Raw genomic sequence first — 21,117 nt, forward strand, 5'->3', positions numbered from 1 at the left:
GGAATCCCGAAAATTTATATGTTATGGTTAAAAATCAAAAGACAAAAAATTTCATGTAACATACAGCACTTGAATAACATTAAGGACTAATTGAATTACGGAAAAAATAGTTATTTCTTCAGTATTAGAACACGAGTCACACTTAATTTACAACTAAGAGAAAAAGACTGTTACTACATCACAATGTTCCCAAACATTAACAAAAATTGTGTAAACATGCTTGCTACAATAAACAATAACAAATTAATGGCAAAAAAATACATTAGATACAAAGATGTGCATTTAAACCCAGTGAAGCGGGTAATAAACCCAGTTATTTATTTCAACCCAACGAAGCGGGTAATATACGCTAGTAGTTTAATATATTTTAATCGTTTACACAATTAGGTACACTCATGTCCAAAATTATTGTCGCATATCTATAAATAGTTATTGTAGGAATAACTTATAATTTGATAACGAATTCGTCCGGTATTTCTTATAATGTTAGTATGTATATAATCGGCAAAGACATGTATGTAGAATATTTCATGTCAAAATAGCAGCAAATAAGAACAATAAAATGAAAATAAAACTTTCTGGTTCATTTAGCAATAAATAAGAACAATAAAATGAAAATAAAACTTTCTTGTCTCCTTTGTTTTACTCATTCTAATTTTCGTATTTATTATTCTTTTCCTATGAAATTTACCAGAAATATGCATTTCCCGATTATACACATAGTGTCAGTATTAAAAGTACCCTGCAAAATCATTATCAAATTATATTTTTTACAAGAAGACAGCTATAGATATGTGACAATAATTTTGGACATGAGTGTACATAAGGAGCGAGAAAATAATATGTATGATTACAAAGAAGTACAAAAGATATACATACAGTAGGTAGAAGTCCGATTACCAAAGTTGTGAGAAAAAGATGCATTAAGTGTGTCCATGGAAAAGGGAACAGTTTTTTAAAATACATTTTAAGAGTTATTTACAATATCTCGATATGAATCCTTAAGCATTGAAAGGAACTTCAGGTAAACATCTTAAATATGAAATATATACAAAATGGACCAAAACTGGACTTGAATCCCTTGTACACCGACGCCTCACATTTTGCGGTTCTGACACTTCTTTGTTCAAAGTTGTCGGGGCATTGGCCAGTATGTCCTGCTGTTAATGTCTCCAGTGCCTGCAAGGCATAATATGGGTTGTAAAAGTTTAAAATATTTCATTTCATTTTTTCATCATCATGAGGCGACTGGGGACTTATACGTGAATTAAGAAGTAACAAACTTAGGTCCAGAAAGTCAGAAATAATGTTACCTGAGAGCTTATGCTATGACCAAGTTGAATGTACTATATATGGATACTCATAATCTTTCATGGGTTGCAATAGCAGTGAGTTGAGCACATCTTTCTATCTGCTAGCTAATTTCATCAGTAATTCATAGCCGTATCACTATAATTTTTTTTCTTATCTGTCTTCCTTGCAATTCGGCTTGCCTCTGTGTACTGAAATAAAATACTTAACATTATGTCATGCGAGCACATGAAAGACTGTCCGACCATGCGGCGAACATTTCAGTTGGTCATACGGTATATTTTTTTTAAAAAAATAAACACACTGCTGAACAAGACTGCACTTATTTAATATAAAAACACATTTACACGTGACGTTTCGATCTTCTAGCCAAGATCCTCATCAGAGTGTACGTCTGATGAGGATCTTGGCTAGAAGATCGAAACGTCACGTGTAAATGTGTTTTTATATTAAATAAGTGCAGTCTTGTTCAGCAGTGTGTTTATTTTTCTGATTTCATTCGCAAGACGTTGACTATGTTTGTGTGTCATTTTTTAAAAAATGAAATGAAATCTTTAAGTTTTACGTCCCACGATTATGCCGGTTAGGCTAAAAGACGGTGATTATGAGAAATGAATGAAATGATAGAATGAAGAAAAATCACGTTTCGAAACACCCTACCTTAAAAATTATAGGACCTATCCCAAGCGGTTTAAGGAATCATACAGGAACTAATATGCGCTCTGTCTGAATATCCATGTTTCAGAATTCACGGATACCAGCGAAACGAACGCACCATTAGTACTTAAAGGATTATTCCTATACCTCAACTTTCTTTTTATAGTTCGTTTCGCCGATAACGGAGGATGGTAAAACATGGATATTTAGATAGAGCGCACACTAGTTCCTGTGTAATTCCTTAAACCGCTTGGGATAGGTCCTATAGTTTCTAAGGTAGGGCGTTACAAAACGTGATTTTTCGAATTTTCGGTAGTTCATAACTCTGAAAGGAGACGTTTTTCGACTCATGTTTATTATGGATATTTTCTTTCATTTCATATAAGGAATCACCTCCGAAAGATTTTCGGTGGAGTTACCTTCTACCTTGTATGTTTACAAGGCGGACCATTTATCTTGATACACCCTTGTAACTTTTAAAGTAATAAACAAAAACGCTAAAATTTTGTACTACGCAAATGTCACCAGGGGCATTATTGGGCATGCTAGGTGACACCACAAGCTTAACACTATTGCCAACCCATCATAAAGTTTAAGGTTTTTAAATGGCATTACCTCAAGTTATTACATATTTCAAATCTACATCTAAAACGGAAATTTACAATACTACACTTGTCATGCAGTATTGCAAACATACAACAGTAAAATTACAAGTAAAATTGACGGGCTAACGCACTCCGAAGCATATTAATATCAAATACTGTCATCATATGATGTATTTCGAACAGGTAGACACAAAGTTACAAGGAATTCAAAATTTGACGTTTTTCAAAGGACTATATTTCGAAAATACCTTTCAATAAGTACGGTATCACATCGAACTATGTACAAACTTCTCAATAGACGTAAAATGACTGACGTATGTGAACTTGGCCCCCCCCCCATTTTCAAATTTCGATTCGAAATCGAAGCCAATCGTTCGTTTTTCGTTTGTTATTGATTGTTTTGAAGAAAAAATAGTTTGTTTCCAAAAACGTATGAACATAATCACAAAATAAAATTTTGGGGCCAACTTCACACTAGCCCCCTACTTTCAAATTTTGATTCAAAACCGAAGCCAATCGATTGTTTTTCGTTTATTAATGACTGTTTTGAAGAAGAAACCGTTCGTTTCGGAAAACGTACGGACATACTTACAAAATAAACTTGGGGGGGACTTCACTCTGCCCCCAACTTTCAAATTTCGACTCCAAACCGACGCCAATAGTTTTTTTTCGTTTGTTATTGATTGTTTTGAAGAAAAAAATCATTTGTTTTGAAAAACGTACAATCACATTCATATAATAAAGTTGCGGGGGCCAATTTCACAGTAGTCCCTCACTTTCAAATTTTGATTCGAAACCGAAGCCAATCGTTTGTTTTTCGTTTGTTACTGATTGTTATGAAGAAAAAACTGTTTGTTTCTATGAACGCACAGAAATATTTACAAAATAAAGTTGGGGGGGGGGGGCAACTTCATATCAACCCCCAACTTTCAAATTTTGATTCGAAACTGAAGCCAATCGTTTGTTTTTCGTTTGTTATTGATTGTTTTGAAGAAAAATTCGTTTGTTTCGAAAAACGTACGGACATGTTCACAAAATAAAGTTGGGTTGCGCAACTTCACGTTGTCCCCTCACTTTCAAATTTCGATTCAAAACCGAAGTCAATCGCTTGATTTCTATTTGTTATTGATCGTTTTGGAGTAAAAAGCATTTGTTTTGAAAATCATAAAGAAATGTTTACAAAACAACATTCGGATATGTCTAAATACCCTGGTCCTTCCACTTACAAATTTCGATTGTAAACCAAAATCAAATGAAATGAAATGAAATCTTTAAGTTTTACGTCCCACGGTATGCCGGTTAGGCTAAAGGAGACGGTGATGATGAGAAATGAATGAAATGGTGGAATGAAGAAAGTGGGGGAACGGGAGAACCCTCGAAAACCCACGAGCACGGTGTTTGTCCTCCACAAAGTTCACACGGCGCGAGCTGAGATCGAACCAGGGACTCCAAGCACCGGAGATGAACGCTCTACCAATGAGCCATCGCGCCCCATTTAAACCAAAATCAATCGGTTAATATGCGTTTGTTGTTGATTGTTTTCAAGAGAAAATCGTTTGTTTCAAAAAATAAAGAGGGATTTACAAAACAAATTTCGGATATGGACAAATTCACCCTGGTTCTTTTACTTACAAATTTCGATTCAAGACCAAACTGGATCATTTGATATGGGTTTGTCGTTGATTATTTCGAAGAAAAGTATTTCGTTTCGAAAAACAGAAGGATATATTTACGAAATAATGTTAATGGAACGTATTTGTTTCTCTGTTGTTGACTGTTTTCAAGACAAAGGAATCGCTTGTTTGCTAAAACAAAAAGAGAGATTGCGAGGATATATTTGGTGGCCAACTTCTCACTGCTTCTTCTACTTTTAATTTTCTATTCAAATCTCAAGCTAATTATTTGTTTTTCGCTTCTTATAGACTAATTTTAAGAGAAAATAGTTTGTTTCGAAAAATAATAAGTCATTTACAAAATAAAATTGAGTGAGGGAACTTCACATTGGTCTTTCAAATTTCAAATTTCGATTCATAACTAAATTTATTCATTTATTTTTATCTTTTGTTCGTTGTTGATTGTTTTTAACCAAAATCGAAAATTATTAAAGATATTTTGACAATAATGTTGGTGGTTACCTTCATGCTTGCCTACTCAGAGATACATCCGTTATCTGGGCAGCGGTATATTGTACAAATATACGGAATCATCGTATTTACTACGGAAATCAGTGCGGAGCTTACGTTATCCATATTCTACATACTTTTCACGCTTACATGTTACATCATGAAGTTGCAGGATGTATGATATTAAGAGTCTTCCGTATATTACATACATACACGTATGTTACATATGTCAACTATATGTTAGAAACGTCCATCTGTATGTGAGATCCTTACAGCGAATGCACAGTTTTTTCCTTTGTACGGAAATTACGTTTATTCGGAACACTTATACGGAAAGTATGTATAAAATATACTTTTTCAGTTATACGTTTGCTGCACGTTGAGTCCTAAACTAGTGGATTTACACATGTAACCTACGATTTTTACGTACGCCACTTATGTTTCTTTTTTCTCAATGCGTACTTCCAAATTTTGTTCAAAGCAGAAAATGGTTAACAATGAGAAGAGGAAAGCAATCAATAGCGTACGCGCAAGTTCGTCAAGGGCTTCAAGCTACTAAGTTCATATAATTTCAAGTGTTTATATATATAAAAGGGCAACCAAGAAAGTTTTGTCGCTTTTTCACCCACCACCTTCGAACATCGATATATCATCTAAGACGTGCCTGGAAGATCAAAGATAGTTCCCATCAGATTCGACAACCTTCTGCCAACGTTCTTGAAGGCCACGGATTCCATCGCCGTAGAATTGGTCGGCCGCAAAACAAAGAAGGTATCAAGTGCATTTTGCACCTCGACTTGGGATTTAAAATGGCGTTCTTGAAGTGACTGTGCAAGGAATGGAACAGGTGATATTCGGACGGTGCAATTTCCGCGGAGTATGGCGGATACAATAGTGTTTCCTATCCAAGGCGTAGAATGGTGTTCCGATTCACCCTAGCCACGTGGGGCTTAGCGTTGTCCTGTAACAGAAGGATCCCTTTGCTACTCATAAGTGCTGGATCCAGAGTTTTGAGTTTTTCTTGAACACGGCTCAACTGCTGATACTACACAGTTGCATTCATCATCTGATCAGCTGGTGGCAGTTCCCGATTCACGATGCCGCGAGCAGTCCACCAAACACACAGGAGGACATTCTTCTGGTGCAGTGCTGGTTTCGGCTGTTTTAGAACCGGTTCATGTAATGTTAAGAAATGATGACGGCGCCGTGGAACTCCGTATAGGACCAACTTCTCATTACATATCAACACTCCGTCCAGAAATGGCTCCTTTCTCAGACGAGACAGCAAACAAACACAGGTATCTGCTTGAGTTGCCTTCTGGTTCGGATTCAAATCATGTGGGACCCATCAACTCAATTTGTAGTGCTTCCCAAGTTGATGGAGGTGCTACTAAATGGTTTATCCACTCACATTGAACTGTAGTCCCAGTTCCTCACGTGTCTGTCTACTATTCGGTTCAACTGCTGCCTGAAGATCTTCATTGCGTACACGTGTTGGTCTTTCGGCAGGTGGTGCGTCTTCGAGTGTTTCGTCACCGTCCTTACACTTGTTAAAGTGCCGCTGCACTGTCCTCATAGTTACGGCAACTTCTCCAAAGGCCTGGCATATCCTCCACCCCGCCCAGTTTGAACTTGTACAACATACACGCCCTTCTGATGCTCTGTGGAGGTCCCATGTTCACTCTGTCCTTCCGAAAATTCACGGTGTAACTAAACTTCCACAACCAGCTAGTATGTTGGATATACGAGGGGGGTGGAAAATTCATGAAATCACCAAGAAGAAATAAAAATTGAAACATATCATTGTAGTCTTTAGAAAGGTCATATATTGTGAACTTCTCATCCCGTATATGATCATTTTATCATTGATATTTCCTTTGCTACATGTTAAGTAAGAAGATATGACGTAGGATCTAAGGTAATTTGAGACGAATGAGCTTCGCAGTGTCATCAAGTTTTTTGTGCTGCAAGATAAATCGTCTATAGAAGTTTATGAATCTTTGTAGGATACTTTGGGGGAACAGGCTCCTGGACATACAACAGTAGCGAAGTGGGGGAGGCGTTTTAACACTGGTCATCGTAAGACTGAAGATGAACCTCGCTCAGGCAGGCCTTCAAGTGCAGTGACTACGGAAAACATCGACAAAATGCATGACATAATCAAAAACATTGCTGCGTGTGCGGGGTGATATCGCATGAGCGTGTGGGTGTCATAATAGCAGAATATTTAGGCATGCGGAAGGTCAATGCCAAATGGATCCCAAAATGTTTGAATGCTGATCAGAAGAGAACACGGGTGCAGATGTAAAAAAAAAAAAAAAAAAAAAAAAAATCAAAACCCTATTGAGTTCTTGCGCATGCTGGTAACAGAAGATAAAACATGGCTACACTACTATGATCCAGAGACTAAACAGCAACCCATGGAGTGGCACTACAGTGGATCTCCTCGACCCAAGAAGCTCCGAAGCCACAGATCAGCTGGGAAGGTGCTTGCATCGGTGTTTTGGGATAAGGACGGTGTCATCCTTATCAAATATTTTAAAAGGGGTGAAACCATGAATGCTAGGTTTTATTCCAACTATTTGATTGAGCTGAAGGAGGCTCTGAAGAAAAATCGTTGGGGAAAAGTGAGCAGTGGTGTTCAGTTTCTCCAAGACAATGCACCCTCCCACAAGCCTCATCAAACCATGCAATTAAAGGTGGATCATGGCTTCACCTGTGTACCTCAGTCACCCTACTTACCTGATCTGGCCACCACCGACTAGCACCTTTTACCACATCTCAAAAAAATCTCAAAGGCAAACATTTTCCATCCGATGAGCCAATCATTGCGGAGGTGGAGGGCCGGTTTGCACAGCAGGACAAGACCTTCTACGAGTTGCAATGGTTAGAAATGTTGCAACATCGTTGTGAAAAATGTATTTAGCTTCTGGAGAATACGTTCAATAGTGTATTAAAATGGTTTTTCCAGGCAAATTTCTTCTTGGTGATTTCATGAGCTTTCCAGCCTCCCCTCGTACTCACACTAACTACTGACCTTCGCTTTATCTCCATTCGCATTCAACTCAAGGTGTGAGGGTCAATTGGACACAGATCTCCAAAAACAGACAGAACTTTCTTGGTTGCCTTTATATATATATACACAGGGTGTAACAAAAAGTTACGACAAAATTTCAGGAGTGTACTTCTTCTGGCTAGACCCCCCCGGAAGTCGGCTCCCAACTTTATTTTGTGAATATGTCTGTACGTTTTTAGAAACAAACTAATTTTTCTTCAAAATAATCAATAACAAACGAATAACAAACTATTGGCATCGGTTTCGAGTCGAAATTTTAAAGTGGGGACCAGTGTGAAGTTGACCCCCTTAATTTTATTTTGTGAATATGTCCGTACGTTTTTCGAAACAAACTAATTTTTATTCAAAATAATCAATAACAAACGAAAAACAAACTATTGGCATCGGTTTCGAATCGAAATTTTAAAGTGGAGACCAGTGTGAAGTTGGCCCCCTTAATTTTATTTTGTGAATATGTTTGTACGTTTTTCGAAACAAACTAATTTTTCTTCAAAATAATCAATAACAAACGAAAAACAAACTATTGGCATCGGTTTCGAGTCGAAATTCGAAAGTGGGAGAGCAGCGTGAAGTGGCCCCTAACTTTATTTTGTTATTATGTTTGTATGTTTTTCGAAACAAGCGAACATTTCTTCAAAACAATCAATAACAAATGATTGGCCTCGGTTTCGAATCATAATTTGGAAGTGGGGGCTAGTGTGAAGTTGATCCCCCAGCTTTATTTTTTTAAATATTTCTGTAAGTTTTTCGAAACAAACGTTTTTTTCTTCGAAACAATCAATAAGAAACGAAAGCAAATGATTAGCTTCGGTTTCGAATCGAAATTTGAAAGTGGAGGGCTCCCCCCCGTAAAGTTGGCCCCCAACTTTATTTTGTGAATATATCCGTACGTTTTCCGAAACAAACGAATTTTCTTCAAAACAATTAATAACAAACGAAAAACAATCAATTAGCTTTGCTTTTGAGTTGACTTCGGTTTTCAGTCGAAATTTCAAACTAGGGAGCCCAACTTGAAGGTGCAATAACAAGCCAGAAACAATCGATTGGTGTCGGTTTCTAGTCGAAATTTGAGAGTTGGCGGGGCAGCGAGGAGATCGCTTCCCAAATTTATTTTGCGAATATGTCCGTACGTTTTTCGAAGCAAACAAATTTTCCTCAAAACAATGATTAACAATCGAAAAATAAATGATTGGGCTCGGTTTCGAGTCGAAATTTCAAACTAGGGAGCCCAGCATGAAGGTGCGCACCCCCAAAGTTTATTTAATAAAAAATTCCGTAACTTTTTCGAAACAAACAATTTTTTCTTCAAAACAGTCAATAACAAGCCAAAAACAAACTATTGACGTCGGTTACGTGTTCAAATTTGAAAGTGGAAGGACAGCGTAAAATTGGCCGCTCCGAACTTTATTTTGTGAATATGATAGTACGTTTTTCGAGACAAACGAATTTTTCTTCAAAGCAATCAATAACAAGCCAAAAACTAACGATTGTCATCGGTTTCGAGTCGAAATTTGAATGTGGGGGCAGCGTGAAATTGGCCCCACTTTATTTTGTGAATATTTACGTACGTTTTTTGAAACAAACGAAGTTTTCTTCAGAACAATCAGTAACAAACGAAAAACAAACGATTGACTTCGGTTTCGAGTAGAAATTTCAAACTAGGGAGCCCAGCCTGAAGTTGCTCACCCCCAAATTTTGTTTAGTCAAAATCTCCGTACCTTTTTCGAAACAAACGATTTTTTCTTCTAAACAATAAATAACTAACGATTTGGCGTCGGTTTGGAGTCGAAATTTGAAAGTGGGCGGGGAAGCGTGAAGTTGGCTTCCCAACTTTATTTTGTGAATATGCCCATACATTTTTAGAAGCAAAGGAATTTTTCTTTAAAACAATCAATAATAAACGAAAAGGAAACGGTTGGCTTCGGTTTCGAATTGAAATTTGAAAGTGGGGGGCTAGTGTGAAGTTGGCCCCGCAACTTTAATTTGTGAATATTTCTGTACGTTTTTCGAAATAAACGTTTTTTTTTTCTTTAAAACAATTAATAACAGACGAAAAGCAAACGATTGGGTTCTGTTTCGAGTCGAAATTTGAAAGGTGGGGCCCAACTTCACATACGTAAATGATTGTCAATATGAAAAACTGTAAATTTCTTAAATTGCTTAAAATGGCGTATTTGTGGAAACTTTTTAAAACAATTCTTTAATTACTTTGTTTCTATAACATTACAACAATGCTTTTTGATAGGTGCGATTACAATAAATTCTCGGAATTAGATAATTTTAAGCAGTGATGCGAACTTAAACAGTTATTACCATACATGCAGGACAGTTTGATATATCAAATTGCTGTAAACGGCATTGTGCTTTTCAAATCTATTGGAAACCATCTATGAAATTGGATGGTATATTTATCTAAACATTTTTTTGAAATAAACCCTTCTGAAAAAAGTCAAATTTTCTATCCTTTGTAACTTTGTTCGTATTTTAATTTAAATCCATTATATCATGATCGTAAAATTAAAAATGAATTACATTTTTTAGTTTTACGTTCCACGGTTATGCCTGCTAGGCTAAAGGAGACGGTGATGATGAGAAATGGTAGAATGAAGAAGTAGGAGGAAATGGGAGAATCTTGAGGAAACCCACGCACACGGTGTTTGTCTGCCACAAATTTCATTTGGCGGGAGCAGGGTTTGAACCAGTAACCCCATGCACCAGAGGTGAACGCTCTACCACTGAGCCACCTCCGCTTCTATCACGATCGTAGAATTAGACTAAAGTACTTCGGATATGCACTGCTGCATGTCTCATTTGCGATATTACTGCTGTAGAGGCCAGAAAATCTGGATGTTTGTGATACTGTAGCGTACCTAGTTGGAAAGATTGAATAATAAATATAACATTTTAAGTTTTCGTTTAACATGTTGATTTGAAATATGTAATAAGTTAACATAGTATCGTTTGAAAAATACAACTTTGTGTTAGGTTAGCAACATTGTTAACCTTGTGGTATCACATAGTACAGTGGCTCCCAAACTTTCCGATAACTCGGACCCCCTGTCCAGTCGGAAAGTGATCTGCGGACCCCCTTACAATGCTATCTGAAATTCCACATGGTGTTTAAAAATATGCTAATAAGAATGTGAAGAATGAAATTCTTTGTGTTTTACATAATTGTATTGAAATTTGGAATAAGTTTTGTCATCATCAATCTCAGGTCCGATTCCCCATTAAGATGATTTCGCTGTAAGGGTTTAATACTGCAAAGAGCAGAAATGTTACACTTGCAATTCAAATAAATAATTATAACACAGGGAATATTAAAATGTCAAAAAAATAAAATTTTATTTTTTTTTATTTTTAAACGTAAAAAAATCTATTTCATCACACACTTCTACACCTAGCACTCCATTTTCGACAACGACAAACACATTCAAAGTTACCAGAACACAGAACAGGAACTGGAGACCACAGTTTAGCACTATAAATTTTTTAAAAAGAAAGAAGTCCGTCTAAGTTCAATATCTTAGGCAAATCTTTTCGGAATTAGTGATAAAAAATTGAAATAAGAATATAATGCCAGCGAAGAAATATAAAGGGAAATAGAACGGATTTACTAAATAAACTTAGAAAGCAAATCGCTGTCCATCACCATGTTTATATTACTTATTTTAAGTAAAAAATTTCATCCAGCTCTTGTTGATGGGAAGGATTTTAAAATGCTGGCTGCATTTCCTCTCTGTATTGCTAGGCTTATTCGTTGTATTAAATAGTGTTTGCTTCTTGGGGACACTGATTTTACAGCTACATTAAAAAAAATTAAATTTTACAAATAATTAAGCTATATAAACATGTATTTCTATTGGTTTAGCCACTCTGAAGATCAGAATTGTGGACTTTTAGATCAACTGTAATATGAGGTACGTTTAAGGCGGGGAACATATAGGGATTTCAGTAAATTCGGCCCCCGATAGTCTTGCAGAACCGCATGCACATTTTGGCATTTCTCGTAGATATATGGTTAGCAAACGCGTCTTCGACTCCGAATTCTGGAGTTCGATTCCCGGTATGTGATTCAGATTCTACGTTAAACAGTTGATTTATGCTTAATGCTGAAAATGAATGGCCGAGTGAATTATTCATTTGTTTTAGAAACGATCGAAATCGAACACATACTCGAATTTCAATGCATCATTCAAATATTATCCTGTCCGTATTTTACAAGTTAATAAATGCTATAAATGTGTCAAAGATGAAGCTAGTTAACTTCTCACTATTACTTACGAGTAAGTAGATTTTGTATCAATATCAAATTACATTCCTAGTACGTTAATGGATATGTATCGAGTGATTTTTACAGAATCTATTAAGAAAGTCAAATTCAGGAAATAGGTTGAGCAGTGTTGCAACATCAATTGTCTTTTATTTGTTGAGTAGCTCGAACTTTTTGTGCAAAGTAAAGTGTTTAAATTTAACTGTAATATTTCTGTATGTAAAACTGGATGAATGTATACTTGATATATTATTATGGAATTCGTTATTATTTTTCTTGTGTACTTTTGTGCCTCAAATCAGAATTTAAAGATTGCCTTGAAAGTAAAAAATCACAAGAGATTCCAAAGTTGGGGGAACTTGCGGGTAGGAGAGGGAAAGCCAATTTCGCTCCCGTTGCCAATATGACTTCCCTCTTATACAACTCTGGAATCCCGATTGATTATAATATAGCTATTCATTCGTTATACAACACTGTTATGTTTTCAATTACACAATATTCACTTGTACATTTTCATTTTATGGTAGTGTATTACTGTGAAAGTATTTATTAATTTCAAAATAAGCTGTAGTTGCAACTTTCGTGTGTTCGTGTGTGCGTTCCTCTTTTAGCTGTTGAAAGTATGATTACCCTAGCAACATCTCACGTATTAATTATGCAATAATTTAAAAATGACAATTGTGACGTAAGTCTTTCCAGATTAGATTTGTAGATAAGAGACAAATGGGAAGTAGTAAAGTAATCAGTTTGGAAAGGTATGATTTACGATGTGTGTTAATCAAAACACCCAAATTCGGTACTAAGTGGTAAATATTTCTAATTTTTTGTTCGTTAAATATGATGTTACCAATAATTAGACATAATGACATGGTGTTTTATTATGTTCATTTTTTAAGTAAAAGAAGTTCAAGAATAAAGTTCACAAATTTTTAACAGTGTCTTTATAGATTTAAGAGCGTGTCATTTCTCATGTAACATTTTACGTATGAAAATGTTAAGTGTGTCTTGTCTTCCAGGATTTTGCCCATGTGTCTTCGCCCTTAATAATTTTCTACTCGTAGAGCTTACTCCTCTGAAATCATGAGTCAGGATATAAATATGAAGAAATTCTTGGCTTTATCTGAATCGAAAAAAAAAAAGATAGGTTGTTTGAATTTACTATTCCTGAATCTTCTACAGAAACAAACCGATATTCCATAACCGAGGAAATAGTATATAGATCGGAGGAAGTGGTTGCACTAATGTGAACTTTGCCAAGCCATATTTGCTGCTCGTAACTTCTTAACGAGACGACCATTAATTCTAGGAATCAGACATAGCTAGCACAAGTTCTTGGCACGAAAGTTTCTCGATTTGAAGAAAGGGTTATGCCAGTGTGTACTTACGGCCAAACAATGCATATACACACCTGCTGCTTGGGTCGTAGAAATATTGCAAGACTTGTGATTGGCCCCTGCATACCTTATTATTACACGCAGCGATCGTTCCAGGACTCATTTCAGTGTTATTAGCTTATTGAAACAATGGGTGGTATATTTAACGAAATAAACTAAAGACAGACACGCAACAACAATAAAACTACCATGCTTTGAAGGTTTTGAGGTTTTGGTAGGCAGGTTGCAAGGTACTCAACCAACATAAGGTTTTCAAGTATTTTTATTACTATTATAATATATAATTGATTAAATATATGTATTATTCAAACTCAAGAGGAACAACTGCCCCTGTCCTCCCAAATGACTCCTCTGCTTAGAAAGTCTGTAATAGATGTAATCCTACGATTAAATTAAAAGCGATACGGAACTAACTACAAATTAAACTTCAGACATTAACATAAGAGGTAAACAAGAGTTGTTCGGCTATTCCGAGTCGACGGAGGCCAACGGACAACTTTCTACAGCTACATAAAATGTTATAATTTGTTTGCAAACACAGAAACGTGGTAGTTTTGCGTTTGGGACGGACTTGAAGCGAAACCCATCTCATGATCAAGTTTTACTGTGAAACTAATTTTCTTGGATTAATAATACCTATATTAAAAGCTAAATGTTACTAGGTTAATATGTTATCTACTTACCAGTACAAGGAAATATTTAAATGGTACGATATCCATAATATTAACTGTAAAACTATCCGCACCATAGCAGTAACTATTAGTACTTAGAAATACTGCATTATTCGATAGGAACTCAATTCACTTCCTAACAGACAATGAGGCAAGCTTCAGAAGTTTGTTGAGGGTTTACTTCTAATGATTAAAGTGATAATTAAGTTACCTGGCTACTGTGTGTTGATGTGTTATTCTCGTAGACCTAATATAAGAATTAGTGTCTAACAACTCACACAAACCTACCCTTCATAACTTTGGTAGTGTTTAGACACCGTCGTGTTTATCATCTTAACTAAATATTGCTGTATACATATGTGTTTATGAGGACCACAAATAATGCTCTTGGGCAGTGACTCAAGGCTTCCATTGTTCGGTATTCTAAAGGCTATGTTGATGAAGTTGAAAGTGAGAGTGATAGGAAATACTTGACTTTCTTCCTTTTCGTTTGAGATTCATGATGAGCAAAGTCAAGTTCATTGCCTTCAGTGAACGTTCTTAAGCACAAAAAGCTCTTTTTTTTTTAATCATTTTATTTAACAGATAACGCCAAACATTTGGTACCCTCAGCGTCGGATTTCCGATTCAGCAAACAAGGCAAAAGAACTAGGGTCACAAAACTCCGAGGGACCGAAAAAATTCAACATTTGGAACAATTCTTTGTTTTCTTCATAATTACAGTAAGAGGTAGAATGATTAAGTGTACACGGTTTGTAGATGATGTGGCGCTTGTTGCAGAATCTAACGAGAAAATCAATAAAATGTTAGAAAATTTGAGGAAGGGCTGTGAAAAATATTGGATGAAAATTAATGTTAGAAAGACAAAAGCCATGGTGATTGGAACGAAGGGAACGGTGTCAAATATAGAAGTAGGAGGGGAGAAAAGAACAGATAACTGGTTTTTGATATTATTATTAGTAATTATATGAAATGTGAACGTGAAGTAAGAGCAAGGATAGGAATGGCGAAAGAAACCTTTAGGAGGAAGAAAGTACTATTTTGTAGAACCTTGAATAAAGAGTTGAGAAAAAGACTCATAAAATGCTTCGTGTGGAGTATTGTACAGTACGGATCAGAAATATGGACATTACGTTAAAATGATGAGAAACGACTGTAAGCTTTCGAAATGTGAGTGTGGAGAAGAATGGAGCGAATTAGCGGAAAACGAATGATATGGTGTTAGAAATGGTAGGGGGGGAAAGAACAATGTTAGATATTATTAAGAAGAGGAAGAGAAACTGGTTGAGACATTGGCTAAGAAGGAACATTATCATGAGGGACGTTTTAAAGGGTATGGTGACAGGAAAGAGAGGGAGGAGCGAAGAAAACTACAATTAATGGACGATATCAAATCAGAAAAATCGTATGGCAAGACGAAGAGATTAGCGGAAGACCATGGAGGATGGAAGTTTCTCAGTTGTGGCAAGTGACTGTGAATAATGGCAGAATACCCATGATGATGATTATTGTAGCGGTTTTATTTGATACATTTCATTATTACTCTAATAATAAATGTAAATTTTATTTCAAGACGACTCCATAAGTTGCACTTCGTATACTGAATTTCATATGCGTGACGTCTTCTACTGAATTGCTAACCCCAAATATATCTTTATATCATGTACTACAAAGTAAGTGTACTGTAAAACAATTTATGACTAAAGCAAAACTGTTAAAAACGTGTTGCGACGATTTCATTAGTGGACAGCTCATCATGAAATGAGTGTAGTTGCGGGTGAGGGATCTCCGAACATGCATTGTTTAGACCCAGGAAATGTCTAAATTCGCCACTAGATATCGCCATCAAAATTTTAACTTAAAACCCCTTAAAATCTAACTGAAATAATATTAATAATAATTATAATTAGAATTTTTAGAGGCAGTTTTCATGGCAAGAAACGAAGGGAAAGGTGCTAAACATAAGGATATTAAGAGCCATAAAAATGTTTGCTTTGATGAGTACTATTTTTGGATCAAAAGATCCGATATATTTCAGGCAAAAATTTTCTTAAGGTCCTTATATCTAGAGAACCACATATAGTGTTGCCAAACCCGAACTATCACTTAACTCAGTCTGATGAGCTTATTCCATTAAAAAAAAAAAAAAAAAAAAAAAAAAAAAAAAAAAAAAAGAAAAGAAAAGAAAATTCCATTTACGGGCCGTTCAAAAATTGTGAGCCCTGATCCAAAAATTAATTATTGGCCAAGATAGCAATCTTTTGATGCATTTTTTTCATCATTCCTAAAATTGTTGTTTTCTAATCGAAAGGAAGTTATGGAGAGTAGATTCTATGATAATATTAGCCGTCATCATATAAAATAGTGAAGAATAAAGCTGTTGTAATTATTAACATTGAGCACTTAAGTTGTTAAACGTATGATTCTATTTTGAGATAAAATGTCTTTGTGTGTGCTAAAACTTCTTTCTGTAAATACATCCAAGAGAATTATTGGAAAAACTTCATGTGACTCATGCAACTTTATAGATCTGACAGATCCGACAACGTCCGAATTTTTATGAAGAACTACAAGTACTTTTTTTTTCTTTTGTTCCCGAAACCATCCAAGAAAGTACAAATTGGTTGATCTTGTCAAAATGCTCAAACAGGAAGGCACCACACTCAATTCATGAACCTTAGCTAATAATGAACGGGAAACTTGGAAGGAATAGAGCTGTGTTTTCTATGTAGACAACGATGTAAATCGGAACATGTAGGAAAATTTTCTTCGAGATGGATATCAACTGATTCTCAATATCGTATTCATTACTAATGGACTCTCAAACCCTATGATGGGAATGAGCCGAATATGTAAAATGTTTTAACTATAAGAGCATAGGTTTTAGATACCTAACTACAGAAACTATGTTCGGAGCGCTTAATCCGTAACGATCAGGATACTTTTACGAGTTTAACTTAACATTAGCGTTCTCCAGTTCATATATCTTGCACAACATGGACTTCATTTTGTTACCTGTGAGGCAGGCCGGTAGCCAGCCCAAAAATGTAGGGGGGCGGGGCGGCTGAAGTTAGGGGGGCCCGATCCAAAAATATTATAGTTCATCACTATATTATAGTTCATTTGCAAACCTACCGTGAAAATTTTAGGAGGGCCCGCAAAAGTTTAGGAGGGCCGTCCCCCCTAGACCCCCCTGGATACGGGCCTGCTGTGAGGGGAACATCAAAGCGCTTAAAACATATGTCCAATTGTATCTATGGTTTCATCAAGTATATAACTTTCACATTGGAGTCCGACAGTTTCCACATAATTCTTTGTACGGTTTCGCAGCTCAGTATGGTGTTTTCTTATTTCATCAGTACTAACCCTCGTGTGAATTTTTCGACAAATTACTTAAAGACTATGTGGTTTGCTTTATTGAATGGATACACAAGTCAGAATTAAAATTGTGTCAATTTTATCTTTATAAAACTGGTTTTTAAAGGAAATTAATTCATAACAGAGGTTGTCGCATTTTTTAAAATAATTTAGAATACAGAGCGAAAAGGATAGAAAACGGATTAGGTGCCGATTAAGAGAAAAAAGGGTGCAAAAAGAGGAAAATGTGCTGTAAAATTATCTCTATTTCCATTTGGAGGCAGAATCTGGTACAATAGGTACTCTATGACAACCTTTTCTTGCGCTAAAAAGAAAAAAGGAGCACACCTAAAAATCCTAACCCTAATAGATATAATAATAATAATAATAATAATAATAATAATAATAATAATAATAATAATAATAATAATAATAATAATAATAATAATAATTAAATATTTGATCATAAATATTCATTATTGTCTGTCATATATTGCGTAGTCTTGGATTGATAGTGAATCAATAGTGAACTACAGTATTTTCCAACCTAGGTGATACGTACCCAAGAAGCCTATCATATAGGAATGTAGGGAAGATGATGAATAATAACGAAAAGGAAATTTTAATATTTCGTTTACAGTATAAATGGAGTAAATAACTAGAATGGAATTAGGCTAAATGTTTTATGCGTAGATGAGGAAGTTGGATACAATGAAAGAAGAGTAACATTTTAGAACTGGTATTAGTTCCCATTTCAATCTGCCATCATCGTATTTCGTTCGATACATGAGCTACGCAAAACGTTTTATAAAGTAATTTATTACATAGAGTTTATTCTTCTTCTTAGAGGGACATTAAATGCAAAGGTAATTGGTAGCATTTCGATTTCAGCATTCTTGTTCAGTATTGTGGCTATTTATGAGACATGGACTCAATAGCATCGTGTGATTAATTCTCATTGGCATCAGGTGGTAAGGGTATTTTTAAACCATTTTCTGTCCAAGCTCCAATTTGCTCTCGCCAAATACCAGAATTTCAGCATCATCAGAACAAGCATTTTTAACGTAAATTTATTCTCAATTAGTGTTAGTGTAGTAAATATGACAAACCGTGATATCAAGATTTCCAGTAATACTGATACGGAGACACTCGCCTTGCAACATTAAGCAAGAACAAAAGCGTATTTTTGATATACTCAGGTATGTCACTAGTGTTAGCTGGCTCAAGTATCATGACGTAATCATGTAAGTTATTGGTAGGAAAAAGTTTAATTTAAATAGGGTATCTGAGGTTCGCTTTTAGCGAAGGGTACAAAAATTATAAAAGGTTATAAAGCTCAATGTATTCTAAAGATATTCCTCTTTCAACCCCTATAAGTACTATTTCACTAAATGATCTATCAGTAAAAGAAAATGTGAATATTTACGTACCAGAGTCCAAACAAATGCATCTTGACGTAGAACTCGACAATATTGATTGGTTGGTGTTTAGCGTCCCTTTTCACCACTGCTTATATGAGATGCGGACCTACAGTTCAAGTTGGGGGCGCCGTGGATCAGTGGTAGATCGTTCACCTCTAATGCATAGGATCGTTGGTTCGATCCATGCTCGCGCCAAATGAACTTTCTGGTGGACAAACACCATGTCCGTGGGTTTCCACGGGGTTCTATCGTTTCCTCCACTTTCTTCATTCCACCATTTCATTGATTTCTCATAATCACCGTCTCCTTTAGCCCAATCTTTATGCCCGGCAAAACCGTGGGACATAAAGCTGAAAGATTTCATTTTTCATTTTCTACTGCTTAAGTTGGAATCCGAATCACTACGATATATTCAAATTTTAAGGTTCTCCCATCAGGAGTCGAACCCGGAACCCCGTGCAAAAAGGCACGCGCACTAGCCACTCAACTAGCGGGGAGGGCAGTTTGAAATCATAATTATAGAAGCAACGGAACTATTGTAATCAGTGATGTCAAAATTTTTATAGCATTTAAATTGACAAAGTGTGAAATGAAGTTCATGTATGTATGCAACAGCGCCACATCCATGTATATATATATATATATCAGTGCTGGGACCTATTTCAAATGAATGTATTTCAAATACCTATTTAAAATACAAAATATCATTTCCTATTTTATATTTTAAATACCTTTTCAAAAACTATTTCTTATTTTATATTTGAAATAGGTTTTGTAGTGTATTTCGCTATTTTGCATAATATGTAAAATACAAAATAGGTACGATCTTTGCTATAAAATATTACGCAGTTTACGAACCTGCACACAGTATACTAGAAACTAACAGTTATAAACATTACCTGGCGGTACCATTGCCTACTGTTGTGGAACTTGCAGTTGAAATCCCCGAAATCATGCGAAGTTTAAACAAAAAATAAATAAATAAATAAGTAAATAAATAAATAAATAAAAATAAAAAATAAAAAAAATAAAATAAAAAAGTTAGTATGTCTTCCAAAGTATCCTCGTCGCCAAAAGTGCCTTTACATCGCCGTGACGGGTATGTGACGGCGCAGTACACCAAGGAAGGGATGGTTGCATAAGAAATTGTGATTAATTTTGAAGAGTTTTTGTTTTGACTAGGGAAATAACGTAGGTATAGGGAGTAAAGGCACAGATTTGAACCGTCAGTACACTGCCATCTCTGAAAAGATTCGTATTCTTAGTTTTTCAATTTATTGTCTTATATGTTAAATTAATAACTGCTAACAATTGCTACTAGCGCTTTTTACTCTTCAGAAATTTCCTACGACATGTTCGCAGGACACTTTTCTAAGTCCTAAATTTGTGCGTGAATTATTTCATTCGCTTCACTGACCTTATTTGAGAATGGAATCTAATTACACTGAGCGTGAATATGTTTCGCTGTTGTCAAGCAAGGGCCGTAATAAACATAAATAAGGTTCTTATTATTAAATAAAACACAGAAGTATTTATTGTGTGTATAGCACAATATAATACAGTAACTAAGCAACATGATAATCACTAACACCAGCAGAATTTTTTCCAACGGGAAGGGGGGGAGGCAAAAGGCCCACATAGAGTTTTTCGAATTATTGCCCTATATATATTGTTTCAATTCATAACATTTATAATTGGTAGCATATATCTTCTTACTTTTTAAAATCGCCGCTGTAGCCTATTAGTCAGAACATTCATCTCCAGACACGATGTAGAGAGAAGAGAAAGAAAGAGATATGACCAGTAGCGTAACTAATTTTACTGCGCCAGGGATCGATTAATAATCAATTTACTCATACCCGCCGCCTGCCCCAGGAATTTCAGATGCTGCGTTATATATATGGTTCTATGTCAAAAGGGCCAGACAAAAGGGTGAGGAAAGGGCTCAAGGCAAAACGGGCCCACGTCAAAAGGGCCCTGCGTCAAATGGACTCGTGTCAAAACGAGACCCGCTACAAAAGAGCCCGAGTCAAAAGGGACCTGGTCGAAAGATCTCCGCAACAAAAGTGAACGAGTCAAAACGGCCCCGCGTCAAATGGACCCGGCTCAAAAGGGTCCTGCGACAAAAAAGACCCGAGTCAAAAGGGTCCTGCGTCAAACTTTCCCGAGTAAAAACGGCCCCGCGTGAAAAGAGCCCAGGTCAAAAGGTATCCGGTCAAAAGAACCCGG

General features: G+C 35.8%; 1 protein-coding gene across 2 annotated transcripts in view; it reads right to left on the reverse strand.

Moving 5' to 3' along the window:
• LOC145680874 (uncharacterized) overlaps positions 1-21,117 on the reverse strand; it is a 102,475-nt gene that overhangs the window by 47,561 nt on the left and 33,797 nt on the right. Inside the window, exon 1 of one of the 2 annotated variants that reach the window (XM_081752016.1) lies at positions 14,123-14,346. The exons of the other annotated variant lie outside the window; for it this stretch is intronic. Within the exon in view, the coding sequence (XP_081608142.1) occupies positions 14,123-14,158 (36 nt within the window). The 5' untranslated portion in view covers positions 14,159-14,346. Of the gene's footprint in view, positions 1-14,122; positions 14,347-21,117 lie in introns of those variants that run through there. 2 annotated transcript variants of the gene reach the window in all.

The sequence above is a fragment of the Thermobia domestica genome, chromosome 3, assembly GCF_964235325.1.
Source record: "Thermobia domestica chromosome 3, izTheDome1.hap1.1, whole genome shotgun sequence".
NCBI classification, from domain to species: domain Eukaryota; kingdom Metazoa; phylum Arthropoda; class Insecta; order Zygentoma; family Lepismatidae; genus Thermobia; species Thermobia domestica.